The sequence below is a fragment of the Nanorana parkeri genome, unplaced genomic scaffold (genome assembly GCF_000935625.1).
Source record: "Nanorana parkeri isolate BGI_ZX_2015 unplaced genomic scaffold, ASM93562v1 scaffold557, whole genome shotgun sequence".
Taxonomy (NCBI): domain Eukaryota; kingdom Metazoa; phylum Chordata; class Amphibia; order Anura; family Dicroglossidae; genus Nanorana; species Nanorana parkeri.
Genome location: NW_017306825.1, coordinates 38,542 through 56,586, shown reverse-complemented (window position 1 = coordinate 56,586; position 18,045 = coordinate 38,542). Strand labels below are relative to the sequence as shown.

General features: G+C 42.5%; 1 protein-coding gene across 1 annotated transcript in view; it reads left to right on the top strand.

Annotated features, from left to right (window-relative positions):
- Window positions 1-14,454: 14,454 nt before the first annotated feature.
- FAM222B (family with sequence similarity 222 member B) overlaps window positions 14,455-18,045 on the top strand; it is an 18,986-nt gene continuing 15,395 nt past the window's right edge. Inside the window, exons 1-2 of the mRNA XM_018562040.1 lie at window positions 14,455-14,586; window positions 14,732-14,847. Of these exons, the coding sequence (XP_018417542.1) occupies window positions 14,826-14,847 (22 nt within the window). The 5' untranslated portion in view covers window positions 14,455-14,586; window positions 14,732-14,825. The remainder of the gene's footprint in view (window positions 14,587-14,731; window positions 14,848-18,045) is intronic.

The following is an 18,045-nucleotide window of genomic DNA, read 5'->3' as shown; positions in this document are numbered from 1 at the left end:
GAAAAACATCTGCTTCCCCCCCGCCCGAAAAAAATAATTCTGCCACCTCTAGTGATGTGCTGGGGCTTGGTGCAAACCCAGTTCTGAGTTCGCTCAAGCCAATGCAGAAGTGTGACTGACACCCCCTCCCAGCCCAATCAGTTGCAGCAGGTGCATTTCACACCCCAAAGCTACACATCACAAAGGGGCGGGAAGTGCAACTGCCGCAACCGATTGGGTTGGGGTGTGCCTGTCACAGTTTTGCGTGGGCTTGGGTGAACAGGGTTCACACAAAGCCCAGCTCATCACTATTTCCCTCCTCCACCATTTTCACTTCTCTGCCTGTAACCCAAGGATGGGAAAATAAGAGTAGAATTCAGAAACCAGTCAGTGCAATCTAGGAGCCAGCCAAGAATTTGTAAGGAGCCAGGAAACATGTTCTTAGCTGTGGCTTGGGTTCTCACCAAGCCCCAGCTCATCGCTATTTACCTCCTACACCATTCTCACTTCTCTGCCTGTAACCCAAGGATGGGTAAATAGGAGTAGAATTCAGGAACCGGTCAGTGCAATCTCTGAGCCAACAGACAATTTTTAAGGAGCCAGGAAACATGTTCTTAGCTGTGGCTTGGGTTCGTACCAAGCCCCTGCTCATCACTATTACTCTCACTTTTCTGCCTGTATCCCAAGGATGGATAAATAAAAGTAGAATTCAGGAACCAATCAGTGCAATCTCATAGCCAGCAGACAATTTTTAAGGAGCCAGGAAACATGTCCTTTCTTTACCGACAATTGAAAAGTCTCCAAGATGTTATAGCGCCAGCTGTTATTTATTTAAGCTACCTTGCTCCAGGCCTTTGTACAAACCCGCTGTCACTTCGCTGACAAAATGCAACTAAAGCAGGATCTACAGAAATAAATGTGGCCCAGGTATTCTGCAGGTACCAAACCCGCACGGGATGTTTACCAAATAGTTACCGTGTACATGTAAGCGTTTTGAAAGCTCTTTTATCTTCTGTACTTATGCTGTTTTAATATTCTCTCACACTGTATATAAGACTTGCTCCATGCATGCCTTTCAGAGAGTTTCCACTGCTGTAGCAATTTACAAGAGTACAGTTTGTATTACAGCAGACAGTAAAACTGTATGTTCCCTTAGGCTTTTGTAAACTGCTTCTCAAATATGTTTTGAAATGTTTTCCAATTATCTGGTGTTGTGATGCTTTCTCTGAAGAGTTCATTTGTGGTTTAAATGCTGGGAGCATTTTATCTCCTGCCTCAAAATCATTTTAGCTGCTACCCCCCAAATCTCTCCTTTCTTTTACCAATTATTTCAGTCAAACTGATGAACGTTGCTGTATTGTTCAAGCAATGTAGATCAGTAATGAAAAACGTAATCGTGATTAAGATACATTTGAATGTTCATTTAAAAGGTAAAGAATGATTTATAAACACCATCACATTATTGAAAGAGGGGATAGCTCAATTTTCCCTAATCTAGTTTTTCGAAATCGGCCTTGTGGTGAGGGTTTAGAGGCAGAGTGGGAGAAGCGTTTGAATATCATCAGGCATTTAGAATGTGGAATTTTTCCAGGACTGTAAAACTGTAACATTTTAAAGAGAGGTTTTTGTAGCCTCGGGCAGGCTGCAAGGTGAAGATCTCCCCGAGGCAGTGTTTAAGATTACTATATTACATGCTGAGGAACTTGCATTTTTCTGCACATGGTTTACTACTATGCGGTGAGTAGCCAGAAGCCACTAGCTTGTGTAATGTGCTATTTAGGTATGTTCACAAACATGCAGCTGTATGAGTCAGACTAGGGACGTATTACTTAAAATTGACCTTTCTCCCCTTTGGCTAAAAATCACATCAGCATGCAGATCTGCATGCTGATATGAAATCATCTTACATTCATTAGTTCAATATATTTTTATTTTACTTACAATTTCTTGTTTTCTACTTCCTGGTTCTCTTTGGCAAAAGTGATGTAATGTGCCCAAGTGTTGCATCCTGTGAGGGTTACATCAGCAGTGTATTGCTGGGAAATCACATTTGTAATCTCACAAGATCTCTGAAAGGCATTTTCCTCCCTGAGATGATGTGCATGGTCACATGTCCTAGTCACATGTGCCAGAGTTCCAGGAAGTAAAGGGAGATATATTAATCTGCGCCCAGTACAAATGGCCACTGTGAGAAGAATGGAGAAAAAAAGAGAAATAAGGTATGCAGAGAATGATAAGCCTGCAATTCTCTATAAGTATGTGTTTGTAAATTGCCATTACTAAACATTTCTAGAGGTCACTTTGTTGTTATTTTGAATATATGGGTAAAGTTCCTCTTTTTAATTGTCTTATAATCTGCAGGTAGGTCACGTACCTACCATGCTGTATGACAGGGGTCACAAGAATGGCAGTCAGTGTCAAATTAGCAGTCTGGGGGTGGATACATAACCAAACTGTACTGCTTAACCATATGGGAATAGGGGCCTAGCTGTGTAGTCTGGCAGAGGTACCTTGATCACAAGCCTAGCTAAACAGAATTGTAAAATCTTTTTTCAGGCCTGACCGTTTCTTTTCAACTATTCAGTTAGGTATTTGCCTGGAGGATTGATTTTAGAAACCAGTCAGATCATCTTTTATTCCTGTTTGATAATACCTAAGAGATGAACATTTGTGCACTATGGGAACTGTAAATTGACCAATGGTGGCACTTTCTTGGAGACAGAATATTAGTGACCCTCTATTACTTGTTGCTCATCTGGTTGTTTTTTCTTTACATAGAAACCTTCTGCATGACATTTGTATGTTCACACTGTGTGCGTGTGGGTTTTCCTCCTACAATTCATGGTAAGCCAATCTGCTTCCGATCAGCCTTTCTGTGTTCTATCTGTTTGACTGGTAGGGACTTGAGGTTGTAAAGTTCATCAAGGCCTGGGATTAATGTCACTACTTCTCCATTCCAAGAGCTGCAGAATTTGTTAGTGATCTATAAATGAATAAATATATTACATTTTTCAGTTTTACAGCTTTATGCACGCAATATTGCAGTGATGGTGACCGTATGCAGTCCTTTCCAGCACTTCATCTGCCTAAGATTTGATGGGCATGTCTGCTCTTATGATTTCCGGCTCAGAGAATACTGTCTTCTTTTTATGTGGCAGACCTGTTTTTCTTATGGCACTTTTTTTCCTACAAAAGATTTGTTTTTCTTGCTTGCATGGTGTTTGTGATCATTGCTTCGTATGAGAGCTTGAAGCACGTTTCTTGCCGTTTTTCTGCATACTTTTCTTTTTTGTTCTGCGGACGCTCATTTGTACGAAGTGGTTGAGCACCGAGCCTGAAACAGAAGCTCTTCTTTTTGATCTTGCCAATAATTGAAACAAGCCTATGTTCTCCATACCTGATGTCTCAACATAATTAGCCTCAGAACATTTTGAAGGAAATATCCTATTTTGATCTGTGAGATTTCCACTGTAGACTTTTCGGAAGGTAAAAGTACACTTTGTCTTCCTTGCTCCTTCTGTTCCGCGGTCATTAAATATAGCGTAACATTTACCTACAGGATGTGCTAGCAGGCACCAAAAAAAGGTGGAAAAGATTTTGGGTGGCCACAACTTCCATAGGAGATTATGTTTGTTGTGCGATGAAAAGAAAATATGTCCCATAATGCAGAAAGAGCTTTCCTTACTATTTTGCTGCATGAGTTGTAGGGCATTTTCCATTTTCTGGAAGGCCTGAGCAGTGCTCAAGTGGTGGTAAGCTATAAGAAGTTACAATGAGCTCAGGAATCAAGGAGCTAGTACAAGGGGTAGAATGTAGAGAACATGGTTGAAGGAAATGTATTTATTTATTGTTGGTACTTACTTGCATAGCGCCGTCAATTATTACGCAGCGCTTTACACAGTGCACCTTCACATCAGTCCCTGCCCTCAAGGAGCTTACAATCTATGGACATTTGTACACCATGCCATTTACATTTATTCTGAATTTATCTACATGCTTTTTCACATCTGTACAGCTTGAATGTATTTTAAAGTGAATCTGCGGCCAGGCTATGGACATTTAAGTATTAACATTTACTTAACAAGTGGTAGCTGAGCTTTAAAACCAGCCCTTACTAATCTGTGTAGCTGGAAGCACTGTAGAGCAAGTGATCATTCAACGTTCACAGCAGAAGCACTGATGTTTTTCTAGCCATTCTAACAACAGTTTAACTTCTCCTACTCCCCCTCCCAGCAATGACCCTGCAGCCTTCTAATCTCTAATGTAAATACAGAGAAGAAACTCTAGAACACGGGAGCATGGTGAGCTGAGCTGCTAAGAAAAAGACTGAACGACTGCAGTGCTTTGGCTGGGAATTTTGAGGTTTAATTACTTCACATTTTCTGCAGCTACAAAGGTCAGTGAGCACTTGTTTACTGCTTTTTATGCCAACTATTGGCATACACAAGATAAATCTCAGTGACAACATCCCTCCCCTGCGGATGTAGAAAATAATGCTTATTCTACTAGAGAATTGTGTAAAATTGCAGAATATTTCCCCTAATCCACTGTCCTGCAGTCTTTCTCCCCGTCATTTCCAGTTGAGACGACTGGCCCTGTGAAGCTGTTTCTCTTGCCAGTCTGTGACCAGTGAGTCTTGGCGCCACCCCTCTTGCTAACGTCATCATGTATAGCCACTATTGTACGTGAGAACATTGGAGTGCCTGCCCACATTCTGCCACTAAAGATCGGAGGAACAGGCATGCTGCAGGACTGTGGAAAAAGTTTACAACTCTGTATGACATCATCCCGTAGCAACACAATATTAATTTTCTGCATCAGCTTGAGGGGTGGGAGGACAGGATTTCTTGATATTTGTTTTATACATGTCGAGTTCCACGAATATGCAAATATTTCAATGTCCATAGCCTGATCAGAGGTTGACCTTAAGTAGTATGAATAACAATTGTTAAATTAGATCTGAATAAAAAATTCTAGATGTGTTTTAGGTGTGTAACTAGAGACATCTTTTAAAGGAAACACAAAGGCTGCCATTGTTGACTTCCTGTTCTGCAAATATTACTTAACTGGCTGTAATGCTGATCCTTTGGCTTCAGTGCATGGATTTAAGCAAGAACAATTGAAGACCTTCTGGAACTGAATATTTGTTCCGGGTCAGTGATTCATAAAGAATGGTAGCCTGAGGGTCAGCATAACAAACAGGAAACTAGCATTTTCTGGAGGAGGTCTTCTAAAGCTGGGCATGCACACATCGAATTTCTCTTGTTCAGCCCCGCAAGCTGAACTATAAAAACCCCTTGATTGCCCCATCCACACTATAAGGCGTGGATGGAGGAATCACTGCTGGCATCTATTGTATTCAGCAGCCGCTACTCCAAAGGTTGCTAAATACCCAATCGGCACCTCTGATGAGATACAGGCGATTTTTTTTAAAACTGGCTCCTTCAGCAAAAGGTGATTGATAAAATGGCTCAAATTTTGGCTAGTTCTTCCGGGAGTGGCCGAAATTCAAGTAGCATATGGCCATGTCATTTCCAATTTTGCAGTCAAATTTTAGAAAGCTCCAATATATGTTTCTTACGTGTTATCATTCACACAGCATAATGAAAAATAATTGCTAACAATTTTTTTTTTTGACCTATAGATGTGTTTGGTGAAGGTCTTTGTGCACAGTCCAGGCTACTCTGAGCAGTTTGAGAGTGAAAGTAGAGGGACAAACTGAGAAGCAGAGCGTGCTTCCTCATGTTAACATACAATGCTTCTAATTCTTTAAAGTGACATTAAACCTTTCTTTCTTTTTTTTATCTGAAGACATGGCAGCACCCTTGTGGGATTCAGATTTTGTGGTTTTTTTTTTTTTTTAATCGTTCTCTAGTGGTTCCCGCAGCACGTTATCCTGCCCCCTAACTGCTGCTATGGTGGCACCTGTGCGTGCTCGTTCCCAGCTCGGTGGCTGGCCACACTCCTCCTCTCCACCCAAAAGGTTGATTGACAGCAGAAGGAGCCTCTGGCTCCTCTGTCCTCAATCTCCTCCCCCGCCACCAGGATGTTCGGGATGGAGGATCGATTCTTGGACCGGCGCTGACAGGTGAGTTTGGGGTGGGATGCGGGGGACACAGAAAGGTACAGGGCATTTTTTTTTACTTTAATGCAGAGAATGCATTTAGGTAAAACGTTTCCTGCCTTTAATACTGCTTTAACCCTTTGTTAGGACAGACAGTATTAAAGTCTAGTTTTCAACTAATAATTAAAGCTGCCAGCACTGTACTCAGTTAATTAGAGTAAACATAACTTCCCACTGCCCCCTCAAGAAAAAAGCATGCAGTGATTTTTATGTTACACTATGTGAATGATAAAATGTAACAAATATAAAATAGTGTTATCCCAATTCTGCTACAAAGGTGGAAATACAGGCTTCTTATTATTCTTAGGAAAAGTTTAATTTAAAATTAGAGATAATTATTAGTAGCTGTAGATGAGGCAGACGCAGGAGAGGCACATCATAATTCTTGCTGGAAGTTGCTTATACTGCAGGCCGTCCCTGTGGGGAAGACAGCCTTGTGTTAGTGATGGGAAGGCACCTTTTTATACTGCATACTGTCTGAAGACATGAGAAAGGGATCTGTGAATGTGCGATAAGTCTTTTCATTGCCTATTATCTGTAATTTTGACAGAGTTGTGGGGCTGCTGTCGCCACAGAGGTCTATTGCATTGCAGCCCCTGCATCTGTCAGTATCTGTCAAGTGCGAATCCGCTGGCAGCGAAAGGGTCGCAAAGGGAGACCTGAATTGTGTTGTCAGTTGCCACTTCCAATAGGCGGATGCTGGGAAAATTTGCGTGTGGAATTCTTTCCCTTCATTTGTATTCATGGGCTTTTGAAAGGCTTGTTTGAATTGTAAATGGTGAGGTCACAGCACGTCTTTCCTAATGTATTTCAGATAAGCTTTGAAGGTTGGAAGCCAGTATTGTGACTTTGCTTCTTTTTAAAGGCCTTTGAAAACACTGCTTATTGCAGGCTGTGAGAAATTGCAGGTCTTGCCGTATGGTGCTGCAACTCAAAAGCTTTCCTTCAATAATGTAATGTAGATTACCATTTTACTTGTGATGGTGTATCACGCCAAGGCTATTGCTTGCATTCCTTTTCCTCACGCGCCAGGTATGTAGCAGATTGTGTCAAGGTCTTTTTTCCCCCTAGTGTTTGTGTGAGCATAGCAGGCCTTGGTATAACCAGTTTATCCGCAAGTCTCAACAGTCTGCTAATAAATGTCAAGTCGTCGGTGCAAGGAAGCGACAAATGCGGTATACGTAGCGAGCATGCAGAGCTGAAAAACCAACAGGTTATGTGAGTGTTTGTTTCTTCTAAGTAATTATATTTGTTTCTAGTTTTCTTTCATTTGCTCATGTGGAGCACAGTTCTCGACTTTTTTTATAAAAGAGCCGCCTTAAAGAGGAAGTAAACCACAAAAAAAAATTACAAATCTGTTAGAAATTTGAGTTGTTGGCAGAATACACATGGCAAGTCTCTTTTGCCAAAAAACAGCTGCTTCTAACGTCTAGCAGTTTTTATCTCTTGTGTACATTGAACGGCGCATGCATGCAGTGTACTACCCCGGGTCCTTCCCAGCATCTGCAGTGTGCCAAGGATCGAGCCTGGTGCCAAGGATGATGTAACTCCTGTACGCATGTGCAGGAGTTACATCATCACAGGCAGCCCAATGAACAAAGAGAATTACTGGGGACTCGGATAAGCAGAGGGGAGATATGGCGGCAGTGGACAGAGTAGATCAGTCAGTGCTGCAGGAGAGCGCACACTTCTTAGGTAAGTGTACCATAACCTGCAAGCATGCTATGCATACTTCCATATTATGACAAGAGCCCTCCTACTGATGTTATAACAGGATGGTATATGCTGTGACTTTAGAAATCCTTTAAGGATAGAGGGTGGAGCTATGTAAATCTTCCTTTATGCCCCCAGATGGCCAACTGCACATCCAGAACCGAAGGTTTATAGTACAGATACAGCCTAAGGCCTCATGCCTAGGGTATATTCATTTTACATAGGATCCTCTTGGCAGCAATACCCTGCAGAAAAGGTTGTCCATACTGCAGCTGAACTCATATGTCAGTATGAGCTAAGATGTGTACAGGCAACTTATTCGGCCCTTTACATTTCTCCCCAGTCTGAATGACACGAATGAGTAATTTAATAGTCATGGCCGACATGAGTAACCTGTAATCAGCGGCAGCGGTGCCTGTTGATTGCAAACTATTGTTTATATGTAGGCCCTAAATGGGGCATTCATGCGTTGGTGCATTTGCAGAATGACCCCGGCCTTCAGTTATTCTAAATGATTGAAGACTACGGTCATTTTGTATATGTGCTGCCGTGGCAACATTTAATTACTCATTTGTGGCTGACATGTAAACAATAGTGTGCAATCAGAGGTGATATTACACACTGTTGTTTACATGCAAGCCCTGAGCTGCGGCCATAAGCAGGTCCATTACCCTGTGTGCATGTAAACACACAGGGTAAAAAAACTATTGAAAATCAATACTTTGCATTCCTTTTTACATAATTGAACTATTTACGGAAAAGCAAATTGTTTACAAGTTCTGTAGCTTAAGCTGAACTTCTTACACAGCCATCACAGAAGGCTGCCTGACCCACGGGCTGCATACAAGTTCCAGAGCAGTGGACTCATTTACAGTCAAGCTAAATAGCCTCAGCTTTACTTCCACAGAACTACTATACAGGCATAAAGGCATGCTTTATTTTGTCAGAGACTCCATTTATTTGCACAGTAGAATGGGATTAAAAGGTGTGCCCTTTACAGATATCTGTTTTCCGGCCAAACTCTCTACCATATGCAGACATAATGCATTGCAAATCCCGTTGAACTAGGAGCTTGTATTGGCACAGTAAGATTCTGCTTATTAAACGTTTTGCAATGAAGCACTACACTAAGATGAAAAAAGAAATATGAAAAGTAAACTAGTGGTTTTGCACTCCTTTTTTTTTTTTCTTTTATCAGTTTAGACCTTTTACATTTATGGCTGACACAGATGTAAACATTTATAGCAGATGCTGTTTTCTGGCTGTTTAAGCATGGGAGCATTTTTCAAATGTAATACAATATATAACCCTTTATGAAAGCCATTGTTTGCCAAGTACATGTCCCTGCCAGACAGCAGAGCTAGGTTCTGGACTTTCCTGTGGACGGCACTGCAGTGAAGCAAAGTTAAGCTTGATTGAAGACTGGCCCCAGCCGTCATTGGACCATAAAGGGGCAGCAGATCAAGATCATCTCTGTGTTTCTCCCCTCCTGTATGCATTTCCCAATGTTAGACTGATAGTACTGAGAAAAGCAACAGACTCCTGACTGGCTGAGTTCAGAGCCTTCCATTCCCCAGTGCTGCTGTGCAGAACAAGATGGAAATAAGCAGTCTTTATTTGCTTGCGAGACACCAACAGGGGCTGCAGAGGGACCTCTCTTGTCACCTTTAGGGATCTCTCTGAGGATCTGATACTGCATTGGCGTTATGCCCTACAAGTAAATTAAGGCCGTTTACTGTTATGTCATTCTGACGTGCCAGCTTTCTCTGTCTTTATGGCTTGCACGGTCACCCTGTCACAAGGTCTTCTGTGCGCGACCATTGGAACAGACATTGCTCCATTGTTGTCACCATCAGAAAATCTTCCCTGCAAAATGCTAAGCAGCTATTACTGGAGTGCACGCTTTTAGACAAACAGTATTTTATTTATTTAAAAGACAATTTGTTTATGATGGGCAGTGCTTTATTCAGCCACATATAATGGTTACATTTACTTTAAGGCATTAAAGCAAGAGACCCATAAACAATCCAATCACACCGAAGATGCAAAACACTAAACAAAACTTGATGTGGGATCGGGACTTAATGACCTTTACTTGTGAGTCCGAAGAAAACCTAAAAATTCCGTGCACTGCTAACTGTAATGGTTTGTGAAACACAAACCTATGACATGTACTATGGAAAGGCATGCTGGGATTTGTATTCTCTATTGTGTGATATACTATGGAAAGGCATGCTGGGATTTGTATTGTCTATGATATATGCAATGGAAAGGCATGCTGGGATTCGTATTCTCTATTGTGAGATATACTATGGAAAGGCATGCTGGGATTTGTATCATCTATGTGATATATTATGGAAACGTATGCTGGGATATATTATGGAAAGGCATGCTGGGATTTGTATTATTTATGTGATATACTATGGGAAGGCATGCTGGGATTTGTATCATCTATGGGATATATTATGGAAACGTATGCTGGGATATATTATGGAAATGCATGCTGGGATTTGTATTATCTATATAGCCTGGATATCAGCCACAAACACTGTATGATTGACAAGTTTGCAATTTTACCTGCTTGAAAAAATAAGTATTTTAGAAGCAGTCTTCCTTACCTACATGGACCAAGTCATATTAGGCACACACACAGACCTATACAAGGGCACAGCATTATTGTCAGCCACAAATAGCATTGATTTTATTCCTGTCCTACATGTTAGAGCAGTAATAAAATCCAGGGATCCTCCAGGCAAGCGCTTTTGCGCAGACTAAGTTGAGGGCCTCCTCAGCGCGCCTCTGCCGCTCAGTCACGTGAGGGAGGTGGGCGGGCCAGGAATGTAATTGACAGCAGGCTCGAGCTGTCAACTACAAATGATCAAGAATAGCGTCGCGTGCCAGCTGTCAAGGCCTCGCGTGCCAGGCTGGGCACGCGTGCCGGGGGTTGCTGACCCCTGGTCTATGGGATATATAATGGAAACATATGCTGGGATTGGTATTGTCTATGGGATATATAATGGAAACGTATGCTGGGATTGGTATTGTCTATCGGATATACTATGGAAAGGCATGCTGGGATTTGTATTATCTTTGGGATATATTATGGAAAGGCATGCTGGGATTTGTATCATCTATGGGATATATTATGGAAACGTATACTGGGATATACTATGGAAAGGCATGCTGGGATTTGTATTATCTATGGGATATACTATGGAAAGGCATGCTGGGATTTGTATTGTCTATGAGAATAAGAATTGCTCAGAATTCTCTATTTTTTTTATAAACAAGATTTTCAGAAGGAATAGTCTCTCTGTTCCTCGTCATGGTTCCCTCCCCTGCAAATGAGACTAATATTGTTATTCTTGTACTGCTTCCTTCCATTTGACAGCTTTTCTTTTTGGTCACTGTGACATTAACATGGCGTGTGAAAAGACTCCTACATAGTATGAGATGTTTCAGTGGCTAAATGTCTCTTATTTTGACTGTTGCTTATTAGATGACCTTATGGTTCCATTCCGAGGCTTTCATTACTGGTTCTGCACACATTGTGTGAGGTCATGCTACTCCAATGGTTTTTTTTATGACAAAGATTTTTTTAAATACTAAAGTGAAACTTCAGGCAAATGTTACAAATACACACCAAATATCTATTCCTCAAAGAACATCATCTACTTGTTTTAAATACAACCTACTATAGAATGTATACACGTACATTTACCTTGATATTATTATCTTCCTGGAATCCTCTTTGTATAGCAACACTCAGGCTGGGAGGGGAAGGAGGTGTACTCAATCTAACATTGTGAACATGTCCAGCCAAAACCTTTTGACTGCTTCACATTGCAGACACCCCAACTCTCCCGGACGCTCTGGGAGTCTCCCGCTATTAGATAGCGGCTCCCGGCCGCCGATGAGAGAGAAACATTTTCTCCCGGGAAGGTTTACTCTGCTATATCTAGCAGAGTAAACATTTCCCTGCGATCTGGTTTTTGTTTTTCTAACAACGGGACCTCCGTCAGTCAGAGAAAAAAACAAACCAAAACGGCATAGGAATGCATAGCTAGATTGCCATTGGCTATTTTGCTTTGGAACAGCCAATAGCAGACTAGCTATTGTACCCGCCCACTGCTGCTGTCAATCAGCAGAGGGGGACCTGAAGTTCTCCATCTGGTCCTCTTTAAGTGATTGCTAGCAGATGAGGGCGGGTGCAATAGCCAGCTTTCTATTGGATATTGCAAATTGAAATAGCCAATAGCAATTTAGCTATGCATTCCTATGCTTTTTAAAAAAATATTATTATTCTGACGGCAGCAGCTGTCAGAGTGCTAAAAAAAACAACAACAAAAAACAGCAGCTAGCACCTGAAGCAATAGCTTCTTCGCTATCTGCCATCATTTCAGGGCCAATAAGCACCTCCCTGAAATTGCTTTCTTCTGGTTGGGATCCCTGACATTGGGTGGTTAAGGGTTAAAATTCTGTCAGATTTTTATTGCCACCTTTGTCCCTCGTGGGGTCGAGGAGCCAAGGGGACCAGTGAAGGAAAATGTCAGCAGCCCCTATTTTCCCCCCTGATTGTTTAGCACCAAGATTTCAGATGGAGAAAGTGATTGAACTGTGTTTGTGGGGGATGTTGGATATACTGTGTAAGACAATGTAGGGCATGACATTGATATCCTGAAAATGATTTGATTTTTGCTGGAGTTTTGCTTTAAAAAAACAAACCTGAACTGAATAAAGCTGAAGTAACCGTGAGACTTTGTAGCAAGCAAAACCATAAATGAAATCCTCCGTGAGTTTAGTCTTCTCTACATCCATCTTTTCTAAATTGCCCTCCTCCACTTTGATGACAGCAACGTTTTTTCCTGAGCCGACTTCCTCCTCCTCGTTCATTTGCTTTACCTGCTAATGACACGCACAGGAAAATTCAGTATCTGTGCATATGAGACGTAAGAAATAACTCCCTACTCCTTTTACATGCTGTACATATAATACTGGAGGTAATTGGATTTACTCTTCAGTTTCATGCCACTTCAGAGTCATGTTACAGTTTGGGATTTTTTTGCCCCATAATATCTACATCTGGGGTAGGCAACCCTGTAGTGGTGCAGATCTACCTGAACAACAAACATGAAAAAATACAAACGTCATGTGTATCATTACTTGAACCTTGGTGAGCGTTGTGTATTTCCTCCAGATCTGTGCAGGGATCCAGTGTAAAACATTTCCCTTGCATAGAAGCTTCCTGTTCTAAAGACAGGTTACTGCTGCCCTCTCTCCTTGTGTAGGGTAACTGGTCTTGTATCCTCCCCTCCTGTAGTTTCCTGCAGACAGCCTGTAGTGGGTGGAGCCTGCTGAGCCCTTCCCACAACTCTGCACAAGCTATGTACAGCACAGTGATGATGTCATTGCTACTCTTACAAGATAATAATTAGGTGTACAAAGGCATGTGGTGCACACAAAGGGGATTACTTTTTTTATCATTTGAGGCTATTGAGGAATATATTTGAATAAATGTTTTTGTGGCCAGAATTTAGCTTTAGAGTTTATCAGTAGGCAAAAAAATTTGACTAGAGGGGAATGGTTAGATCCTCTGCCAAGTTTTTATTGCTGTCTGAATCCCTGCTGGGGAGGTTCATCGCTCCATTATCATCCAGACAAAAGTAAGGAGAAATCCAACATTTCAGAGCTGTTCCCAGAACAAGAATTAAGGTGAAATATTACAATGAGGACACTTTTTTTTTTCCAGGGACAACTGTCTAAAAGGGGAGTTACCTCACTTAGGACAATTTCTCTAACTTCCTGTTGCGTCTCTGGAATAAGAAGTAGAGGGAAATTTCCTTCCCTAGTGGTACACAGACAGCAAAAAAAATAAAAATAAACTGGAAGAGGTTTTAACCCTCCCTACTCTTTCCAAAACTAAGTACAAGGCTATAAATACACTTTAAAGTAGAACTGTTATGGAAGAACTATGGGAGCTATAATTTGCAGATCTGCGTCTGAAAGTGCTAGATCCCGGGCTGTGCATGACCAGTGCTTTATGATTATAGATGTGGAACACGTATGTTGGAAATGAGTGTCAGAATTGCATAACTCCATACAGTGCGAGGACCCATTCACCCCAGCGTGGTCCATTGCTCTGTATGTAATGTTCAGGCCTGCCAACAGACCCAACCAGACCAACGATTGCACCTGCACAGTTGCACCTGCACATCATTCACATAGCATTGCACCACATGTAACATGCATTACTGCATGTGACTGGGGTTTGTGTGCAGCCAGGGAATAAGCATGTTAAAAAAGGATGAGGACAGTAATGGCTGCCTACATTATTATCTCATGACATGTCCCCTATAAGAGCTACACGAGGAACCCTTCCGTTCTCTCTGTACATGACCCTGCTATGTGGGGGGGCGGGTTATGAAGGTTCTCTGGAGAAAGTGAATGTGTATTGTAATACATCGGCCCTATGGTGGGGCTATTGAACGCTGCGGCTTGTAGTGCTGCACAGTGCATACAGCGCAGATTTCGCTGCCAGCCAGAGGGGCGGGGAGCATCCGGCTTTTTTAGTTGCATCCGCGCATGCGTGTAACGTCAGGACGCAGCACAACGCTTTGCGTGCTGACGTCACCGGCGGCGGGCGGACCGATCGGTGGAGCTCGGCCCCTCTCTCAGTGCCTGCTGATTCACCAAATAGTAATCGGCAAATCAGCAGGCACTAGGAGGACGGGGCAGAGCGCTGCCATTCATCTCCTTCCGATCCAGCCCAGGTGAGCGGCGCCGCTGCGGCCTCCAGCGTCCAGGAAAGGGCTGAGCCTAGAAGCCGGTTCTGGCTGCATGGTGGCCCCGTCCCGGCTACGCCCCGCAGATTGTGTCCAGTGCTGACCTGTGCTCTCTCTCTTTCTGTCTGTACAGGGCGACCCCCATGCGGTGTTAGTGCGGCTCTGCCATGCTGGCCTGATACCCAGGACCAGGTGACCTCGCCTTCCTGCTTCTCCCTCTCCCGCAGATGAACACTGGACTTCAGAAATGTAAGTGATGCTGCCTGTGGCCTGTCCTCTCTCTGGCATTGTCCTGGGCCTGCAGTCAGCTGCACTGCCTCTGCACTGCTCATCTCTATTATAGTCACTTCCTTGTGAACAGCACTTCAGGTCGTGGCAGTAAATGTTTCTAAACCCATTCAGATAGGATCAGTCACCTACTAAGGAAGGATCGCTCAAGAGGCAGCATGCTAATTAGATAAAATAACACGTTTTTGCTAAATCTATCAACATCGAGATTAATCTTATTATAGTATCAAAATAATTTTCCTTTTGGGCGCGCCCATGTTGAATATTTCCCTACAGCGTCCACAGAAATTGAGAGTTGACTTCAGATGGTCTGAATGTTCCCTGTGGAGGTATCGGATGTTTGAAGGGTCTCTGTCGCTGATTTATGAAACGCATCACCTGCAAAATAGAGTACATACCTGTCCCAACGTTCGATCTGTGCTTATCACTTTGTAAGAGCTGCTGTGTCTGGCAGAATCTTCACATCCGATTATCCTCTGAGTGTCGAATGCCAAACTACCCAGCCCTGTACCTTATTCACCCTGTTTGAGGGTACAGAGGTAATGGTAATACCGTATCAGAGCGCTCTAGACTAGATTACACACACACACACACACACACGTCATCCTCAAGATAAACATTTATTGATGTTCAGTGATGAAGTTATTGAGGTTTAGTAATTAAGTACATGGAGATGAGGTTCAGTAAAGAAGTACATGGGGATGAGGTTACTGAGGTTCATTAAAGAAGTACATGGGAATGAGGTTACTGAGGTTCATTAAAGAAGTACATGGGGATGAGGTTACTGAGGTTCAGTAATGAAGTACATGGAGATGAGGTTCAGTAATGAAGAACATGGAGATGAGGTTACTGAGGTTCAGTATTGAAGTACATGGAGATGAGGTGATTGAGGTTCAGTAATGAAGTATATAGAGACAACGTTATTGAGGTTCAGTAATGAAGTACATGAAGATAAAGTGATTGTGGTTCAGTAAAAAGTACATAGAGATGAGGTTATTGAGGTTCAGGAAAGAAGTACATAGAGGCGATGTTATTGAGGTTCGGTAAAGAAGTACATAGAGCTGAGGTTATTGAGGTTCAGTAATGAAGTACATAGAGATTAGGTTATTGAGGTTCAGTAAAGTACACAGAGTTGAGGTTCAGTAAAGCATGTAGAGACAATGTTATTGAGGTTCAGTAATGAAGTACATGGAGATGAGGTGATTGAGGTTCAATTATGAAGTACATAGAGATGAGGTGATTGAGGTTCAGTAAAAAAAGTACATAGAAATATCAGGTGACATTTGCACACCTGATCTGAACAGGTGTTGAGATGTCTGATCTGCACACCTGTTCAGATCAGTGCCTCAAAAAATACTGAATCTATTGGATCAGCAGGGCAACAAGCATTCCCAGAAGAGGCGAACAGCCATGGTCGCCTCCATTTTGTCTCGGTACAGGTTTCATTTAAAAATAATTGATTGAAAAATGTGCTTTTGGCCACTGAATATTTTAACTGACCTATAGTAAATGGCTTTGGCTTAACATATTTTTGTGAGTTCCATGGTTTGTTTGCAGCCAGTGACTTGTATTATTTCTTTAGCTTCCATTAGACTTATCTTTAGGAGTATGGTTTGTATTTGCTGTAAGATAACTGCTCCATTTTGTGCCGTTGCTATGGATGGGACAAACTCCAATGTGTGGAGATCCCCCCAAGTGCAGAAATAATTTAAGGAGCAGGGCTTGCCCTCATAGTGGGCCAAGGGGTGTATGTTGTGCCTTTAAAATTGTGTGCACGTTAAAAGCCTCTAGAGCTTGTTCAAGTTAAGTGAATGATGGCTCTTGAAATATTGCTCACTTCTGCGTGTGTGGCGCAGTGGTCGTTTCCATACGCATTTCTATATATGCATTTTTATTAAACTTTCATTGTTTAAAACTCTTTTCCTTTTATTATTAGAAGGGAACTAATACGTGTGATAGCATGGCGCAGGTGACAGGTTATCCAGGTTTAAGGAGACATCAGGGGTGTATTAAACGTATAAAGTCACACCTGCACTCTTTTAACTGGTGGGTCGTGACTCAAAAGTGGGTCGTGATCCCGTTTTCAGTGGGTCGCCGCAAGCCTTCCACTAAGTGAGAGGCTCCTCTGCCTCCCCCCAGCGCAGCACTTTGTCAGTTCTTGTGCCAAGCAGCCGTTCAAAATATGCTGCCTGGCGCCGAGTGTCATCCTGAGGTGGGGTGGGATGGGGCTATGGCCTTGAGAGAGCTTCATTCCGTTCACACTAGTACTGTGCATCAATCACATAGTACCATGCGACTAACACACTACACCACGCAATCGCACCTACCGTGCGTTCTAGTGTAGGAGTTTTGCGTTGTCATTCATTTGAATGGCAACGCAAACGTACCTCCCACCCACAGTTCCTGTGCCCCTGCCCCGGAAAACGCATTACCCTAATGGCGTGTGTTCTATTGCAGTGCGATTTGGGTCATGACTTAAAGACCAAGGACATATGTGGGTCCTGAGGTCACACAGGTTGAGAACCACTAGTTTAGAGTACAGATTGTGCTCGAATAACTTGTTTCCCAGCCATAGATTGATAGCTCTGAAACCGGAAGTGATCAAAGCAAAACATTTCTTCACAGGGAGATTAGGGAACACATATTCACTCATCTACAGTCACTCTCCATCCTGCAAACCACTACGATGGAGGGACAGATGAGTTTGGAATATAAGACAGGTTGCGGTACACGGCTTCATGTTCTGATCCTTTATTAAATATCGGATAAGTATTTTGCATCATAAACCTACTGATGTGATTCAGTTGGACATGATCTTGGCTTCATACTGTCTCCCAAACACATAAAATACCCTAACAGACAAAACTACACGCTACGCAGTTTTAAAATGAAAACTTATCTAATACCTGTCCGAATGCAAAAGGATACTTCTCAAACACTATATTATTACATTGTCTGGGACACATGGAAAGGAGGGGGTAACAGGCAGAGGCACATCATGAAGTAGAGGTTTACAGATGCCCAAATCACTTCTTCTAGAATGCCGGGAGTAAAGACATAAATGTTCTCCTGACTACTATAGAAATGGGGTTAAATCTGATCTCCAGGCTTTACTCCCCCCCCCCCCCCCCCGGCACCCCCCCCCCCCCCCCTCGCTCC